This window comes from Staurois parvus, unplaced genomic scaffold, assembly GCF_062004578.1.
Source record: "Staurois parvus isolate SC_StPar_1 unplaced genomic scaffold, SC_StPar_1.0 ptg000692l, whole genome shotgun sequence".
Classification (NCBI taxonomy): Eukaryota; Metazoa; Chordata; class Amphibia; order Anura; family Ranidae; genus Staurois; species Staurois parvus.
In genome coordinates this window covers 751148-758620 of record NW_028318488.1, presented here as the reverse complement: position 1 = coordinate 758620, position 7473 = coordinate 751148, and the positions used below count along the sequence as shown (strand labels likewise).

The window sequence follows — 7473 nt, the reverse complement described above, 5'->3', positions numbered from 1 at the left end:
ATCGGATTTGAGTGATTTGGGAATTTTGTGAAAAACGAACAAATTTCTAATCAATGATGGGAGAATTGTGAGAGACATATTATTTTCTGTAGCAACATGAGGTGAAAATGAAGGCTTGGTTGGTCGAATTTCGAAATCAATGGTTGCACCATCTGATTACAAAACACACTAAATTTCCAATTTTCTAAAGAAAATTCTTTTGGAATTCTACCCATGTATGGCCTGCATAAAGCCAGCCATAAAGAATTTTCTTTTGATAATCTTTTCTAAGAATTTTTGTTCGAATTTCGCACCATTAGTGGATCACAGAAACAGCCGATTTTCATGTGACTATCGAATTCGAGTGATCGAATGTTGGAAATAGTTTGAAAAACTAAGGAATTTCGAATCAATGATGGGAGAATCGTGCAAGAAATATAAAGCTGTGACCTGGAAAGAAAAGAAAATTCTTGGCCACAAAAATTCTTTTCTGTAGCAACATAAGGAGAAATTGAAGGCTTGGTTGCTTGATTTTCGAAATCAATGGTGGCACCATCGGATTACCAAACACAAAATTTCCAATTTTCAAAAGAAAATTAGTTCAGAATTTGACCTGTGAATGGCCTGCATAAGCCTGGAGCACTCAGAATCTGGTGCAGCTGTGAATGGTAGCCAATCAGCTTCTAACCTCAGCTTGTTCAATTAGGTTTTGCCAATAAAACCTGGTAGCTGATTGGTCTCTATGCAGAGTTGCACGAGATTTTGCACCATGCAGTGTTAGTAAACTCTATTGCGAATAAATATTGTATAAGTACATTGCTTTCCATAGTTCACTGCAGCACAGAGATATGAGTCTGATTTGTTTGTATGACAAATCCCTGGTGTATGATACTGCTAGGAAGGAACTGATTACAGCCTCCAATTCACCTTTGACTTAATCTGTCTGCAATAAAAAGTCACAAAAAAATGAATTGATTGCTGTGGATTATGAGACTTTAATTTTGAGCATTCCAAAGGAGTAGATTTACTAAAACTGGAGTGCTCAGAATCTGGTGCAGCTGTACATGGTAGCCAATCAGCTTCTAACCTCAGCTTGTTCAATTGAGCTTTGGCAATAAAACCTGGAAGCTGATTGGTTTCTCTGCAGTGTTGCACTAGATTTTGTACTCTCCAGTTTTAGTAAATAACCCCCTCAAGTTTTATGTTGTCTTATGGTGTCTTATGGAAGCCTGGTGGTGTGTTTTTTTTACTGGAGCAACCTGCAAAAAAGTTTCAGTTTGCTTTTGCAGAACATGCTGGTTGGTAGTTGTTTCTACAACAAGAAAAGGGCATTAACCCATGACAACCAGGCATTTACTGTCATTAGAAGCTTAGTAATTCTATTTGGTTGCACAGAATAGACTATTTTTGCATCATGTTACTAATTAAGCTCATTTCATATATCTAGAATAAGTACCATAACTAAGGCTGACCATACACTATACACATTTCTGACCGATTTCCTTTAGATTTACCTTCCACTATGTAGTGCAAAGCCCTGCCTAATTAGATACAATTGAAAGTGTTGTTTAGGTTTGACCTCATATTATATGGATTGTGGTAAATCTAAAGCAAAGATATCAGGAAAATTGTATAATGTATGACCAGCCTAAATGGTTTTTTTTCAATCTGTAATGTAAAATGTAAGATTCAGAACTACTGATAATGATGAAGTAAAGGATTTTTGTGTATTTGATATGGAATACGTATTGATGCTGTATATTGAATATTATGGATCTGTGCATTGCACTCATGCATATTTATTTTTAAATATAGCAATAGAGCAAACCATATTTTAACAAATTGGGATAAAAATAGATAGATTTTATTTATTTCAGGTACTTATATAGAGCCATCAATTTACGCATCACTTTACATATATATTGTACATTCCCATCAGTCCCTAACCCTCAAGAAGTGTACAATCTAAGGTCCCCAACTTACATTCATACATACTAGGGCCAATTTAGACAGGAGCCAAGTAACCTATCAGCATACCATTGGAATGTGGGAGGAAACTTGAGTACCTGGAGGAAACCCACGCAGGCACATGGAAAACATGCAAACTCCAGGCAGGTGGTGCCATGATTGGGATTTGAACCAACACCCTAGTACTGCCAGGCAGACGTGCTAACCATTTATCCACTGTGCTGCCTAGTGCCTGTGTGGGTTTCCTTTCTATACTCTGTATTCCTCCCACACACCAAAGACATGCTGGTAGGTTATTTGGCTCCTGTCTAAATTGGCCCTAGTATGTGTATGTATGAATGTAAATTTAGGTTGTAAACCCCTTGAGGATTAGGGACTGATGTGAATATACAATATATATGTAAAGTGCTGTGTAAATTGACGGTGCTATACAAGTACCTGAAATAAATAAATATTATCTATACTATGAACACTAATACATTTGCAAAGGTTCATACACCTTAAAAGGAAGTTATTAGAATAGATCACCATGTTATTAATTTTTGTACTATGTCATATATGTCTGCAATGTAGTAAATGATATATATATATCTATATTATATAGAAATATATAAATGATATATGTGAAATATGATAAATGTGCAGTGTCTACCTACAGACCACAAAACATCAACGATCAGTAACAATGAAATAAACCTGGATGAGCTTTCGGCGATCAAAATGTGTTTTATTGTCATTTTTACCAAGAGTATAAAAGCATTCAGAAAGCAGATTCCCACATCCCGACAAATAAGTGCAGTCATGAGGACTTGACCACCGACCAGTTAATTGTCTAATTAACTAATGGCATGATAGAATGTAGTGTCTATAAGTTCAAGGTGTAGCAAATCCTCCTAGAGCAAGTATCAGTAAATCACATAAAGTACATGTAATACTCTACAGCGGTAGAATTACAACATAACATTCATTCATAATCATTACAAAATATGTTTCCTTTTTCATCCCATAGGGAATATTAAAAAGGAGGAGAAATACATCGCTTGTCAAATATTGCAGCTTTTAGTCCATCTTGCAGTTGTAAGAGCTTCAGGGTAGACGTGTGAATGCATGTCTTTATTAATTAGTGTCTCTTTGAGTTCATTACACAGTAAAGAAGACAGTTACTATCAGCACAATATAGTGGGAAATGTGCTAATAAGGTCCATACAGCATCACACTGCAGGGACAAACCTGTCCATGTTCCCTGAGTAGGTGGCATGCCTTAGGTAGGCATTTGTACCTGCCAGCTGTCCATTACTATTATAGGCAGTCAATGAGGTGTACTGTCCAGGAGACATCCTGCCATAGAAGTCCATACTATCAGTATTCATTACTGGTGAGGTGGTCATAGGTATTCTGCTAGAGGTGCCAAACAGTTGTGTGTTGCCATGTGTGTATGAACTCTGGTTCATTGGCAGATGGCTATTGGGCACTGGGTAGGAGTATGGCATTGGGTTGGTAGACCTCTGAAGCATAGGGCTCCCACCTGTCTGACTGTTGTAGCCTGTGCTAGCGTAAGTGCAGGAGCTGGAAGTGGTGGAGTTGGCTTCTGGGCTCATTGACCTGCTTGTCTGCTGATTATGTTCTGAGCCACTGGAGTGCCCTATAATTGTGTTGATGCTAAACATTCTGGACTGGCCAGAGCTGAAGGCAGGAGACGAAGAGGGATAATAGACAGAAGAATGGGGGGCTATCTGCTGGGTGTAGGTGGGGCTCATGGTCATGTTGGAATACACAGAGTTAGGATAGGATGGTCTGGAGACTTGTAGTGATGGGAACATACTGGTGTCATGTATGTAAGCTGGGTAAGTGGTGAGGTCCGTTCTTTTGAACCTCTTCCTTCTTCTTAGGAAGCTTCCACTGTCAAACATGTCTTCAGCATTGGGGTCCAGAGCCCAGTAGTTGCCTTTCCCAGGTCTCCCTGGCTCTCTAGGGATTTTGATGAAGCAGTCATTAAGAGTAAGGTTGTGTCTGATGGAGTTCTGCCACTTCTTCGAGTTATCTCGGTAAAAAGGGAACCTCTCCGTGATAAATTTGTATATACCTCCAAGGGTCAGCTTTCTTTCAGAAGAATGGGCAATAGCCATGGCTATGAGGGCGATGTAGCTGTAGGGTGGTTTGCCTCTCTGAAGGGGTCTTTTCCTTCTCCTTCCTTTTGGAGTCTCATCTGCTTCGGTTTGTCCAGTGGTCACACTTGCCTCGGGAGCTGGCTCTTTCTCCACCTTCACCACTGGTATTGTGAAATTGTTGGCCTGTTGGAGGTTGGTACCAGCCCCAGTGGCTCGGGTAGGGGACTGGTGGCTCTCAGCTGTCATCCTAATACAAGATTGTCCTTTTCAGAAACACCTTCGCTCCCCACACAAACTAGCAGCAGTTGGGATCTTCTCAAATTTCTGGAGATGTATTGTTTTATAATCCCAAGAATCCAGCGAGTGAAAGACCACCAAGCAAGGCACTGTACTGTGACCAAACCTGAGAAGACCTCACCTACACGTCTGCAAGACACTTGTATTGTGCAACCAGGGGAGTACAAGGATTTGGCTTCTTCTGTACTTGTCTGTCAAATACACCCGGGGATGTGAAGAATAGTCCTCACACAGCCAGAAACCTGCAACATTAACACCGATGTCAGAAAATTAGTACAATTTAGACATTATATTTTTATACATATATGTAGTGTCTACCGTCTTCTGGGGTCACCTAAGCTACAGTTCTGCTCGACAAGGGTAAATTCATTTTATAATATCCTTTTCTTGTGAATCATTTTTCCCCCCTTACTAATATATATATATATATATATATATATATATATATATATATATAAATATATATATATGTGTGTGTGTGTGTGTGTGTGTGTGTGTGTGTGTGTCTGCTCTCTTCTGGTCACCTAAGCAAAAGTTCTGTCTGCAGGACAAGGGTAGATTTATTTTCTAATATCCTTTTATTGTGAATCATCATTTCACTTACTAATATATATACATACAAACACACACACATATCTATCTATCTATCTATCTATCTATCTATCTATCTATCTATCTATCTATCTATCTATCTATCTATCTATCTATAATATGCATGTGTAAGGAAAAAAGGATTCAGAATAAAAGTATAATAGAACATAAATCTACCATTGTCAAGCACCCCAGAGGGTAGTGATAATTAGACCCTACCTTTTACATAAGGGAACATAGGGGGTTATTTACTAAAACTGGAGAGTGCAAAATCTGGTGCAGCTCTGTATAGAAACCAATCACTTTTCAGGTTTTATTGTTAAAGCTTAATTGAAAAAGCTGAAGTTAGAAGCTGATTGGCTACCATGTACAGCTGCACCAGATATTGCAATCTCCAGTTTTAGTAAATAATACCAACTGTTTCTATAAATAGGTACATAGAAATAGGTGGTTAACTGGAATAAAGAATACTATAAAATTTTGTAATTTTCCTGTTGTCCTTTCACTTACATAACTGCCTACAAAAAGACTTGCGATCACAAAAATGTATACTGATAATTCAAAACAAGGTAACCTCCTATTTCCTTGATACAAAAAAAGTAAAGTTTTAATAATTATTGATCAGTGATTATAAACATAAAAATTGAACATGTGATATTCATGGCACAATGCATAACCCTTATAAGCAAAATGTAATTCATTCCAAATGCAAGGACAATATGTAAAATTAAATGCTAAAGCACTCCTTTTTAGATATCCAGCTCATATCGCTAAAATGTTTTTACTAACTAGTTATTTTGCAAAAGCAAGCAATGAAAACTGTAACATCTCAGCATAAATAAATACTATGAAGTTGAGGGGCCACTTGTAACCTGTATAGTGTTGCTTACCTGGCAGAGAGGTGAGAGGTGCAGTGTGTGCACACAGAGGACTAGGCTGGGTCTGCTCCTGTCCCCAGGTACAAAGGGTTATATAGTGGAGCAGCTCCTACCTGCACACCCTGCTGTCACAGTAAGAGTCCCATACAAACACACACACACGGGAATTCCCAGCCCTCCTGAGCTCACAAAATAAAAGCACCCAGTCTCCAGAGAGTGCCACCCACCTCGTTCTCTATCACATTGGTAGGAGGACATACTGATTTCTATGTGTTATTTTGTTTTATCATAAACAGGGATTAACTAGTAATAAAATGAACAATTTCACGTCTTCTCAAAAATGCAAAACAATTTACTGCATTAATAAACTTGTTCTGTACTTTAATACCCATTTCATGCTGATAATGAAACATGCACACGTTATTTCTTCCCATTCAAGGCTTGTGATGCTTATATTTGACTTACGTTGGACATACGCTATACAATTTAATTGCACAATCTTCTTTAGATTGATCCAAAATATATAAAACGAGGACAAATGTAAACGACCCAGGCTGACCATACTCTTCACAATCTGATTGTACAATCAACTGTATAGTGCACTGCCCTACCTGATTAGACAACTTAGACTGGCCATACATTTTACAATTTTCTTACAATTGTCTGCACAATTTCTACCCAATTTCCTTTAGATTTAACTTGTAGTGGATTCAATTGAAAGTGTTATTTAGATTTGACCTCATATTATATTGTTTTTGGTAAATCTAAAGCAAAATTCTCAAGAAAATTGTATAATGTATAGTCAGCCTTAGAGAGAACTATACATATGAATATAAACTCATGTGTCAACTACACAACAAAGGAAACAACTGCTTCTCGACACCAAAATGGGGTAAATCCCCAAATTAATATACTATTTAAATATTTCAAGAAATGTAAATGACCAAAAATATATATACAGTCCAGTATTCTGTCAATTTGTATAATCTGCTGCAGTTGCCTTCTATCTAATGAAATATTTTCATATAGTTTTGGATAAAAAAAAAGTTTTATGCATGGATACAAATTATTTTAATACGATTTAACAACACAGGTATCCTGCTGCCTTCAACTGGCAGAAAAAGTGGTTCATCGAGTCTACAATATTTTAAAAAATATTATATTTTAGGCTGTAGATTTATGTTTGTCTATGTGATATATATATATATATATATATATATATATATATATATATATATATATATATATATATATATGCCATTTCATATACATATATATTATATATATTTATGTGAGTGTGTATATATATATATATATATATATATATGTTTGTATGTGCATCAAGTCTACCCTATTTTTAAATAAATTGCAATATTTTTGGGTATAGATCTATGCTTGTATATATACATACAGTATATATATAATATATATATATGTGTGTGTATTATGTATATACTGTATGTGTGTGTATGTATGTATATATATATGTGTATATATATATGTGTATATATATATATGTATATATATAATGTATGGATAGATAGCTAGAAAGAAAGATAGAGCTACCATCATGAAACTTCAAACCACATTCTATATGATAATGAATCTTCTAAACACAAAACAGAAAAAGGCAAATGCTGATTTTAAATAGG

General features: G+C 36.4%; 1 protein-coding gene across 1 annotated transcript; it reads right to left on the bottom strand.

Moving 5' to 3' along the window:
* Positions 1-2653: 2653 nt before the first annotated feature.
* On the bottom strand, positions 2654-5880 carry FOXE1 (forkhead box E1). Its single transcript, XM_089652743.1, has 2 exons — positions 5834-5880; positions 2654-4594 (listed from the first exon to the last, which is right to left on the bottom strand). The coding sequence occupies exon 2, from the start codon at positions 4299-4301 to the stop codon at positions 3159-3161; it is 1143 nt and encodes a 380-aa protein (XP_089508869.1). The 5' UTR covers positions 4302-4594; positions 5834-5880; the 3' UTR covers positions 2654-3158.
* Between the last annotated feature and the right edge of the window lie 1593 nt (positions 5881-7473).

What these genes read in the sequence shown, in the direction of transcription:
- FOXE1 (XM_089652743.1), bottom strand. Translation starts at nt 4,301, where the DNA reads ATGACAGCTGAGAGCCACCAGTCCCCTACCCGAGCCACTGGGGCTGGT.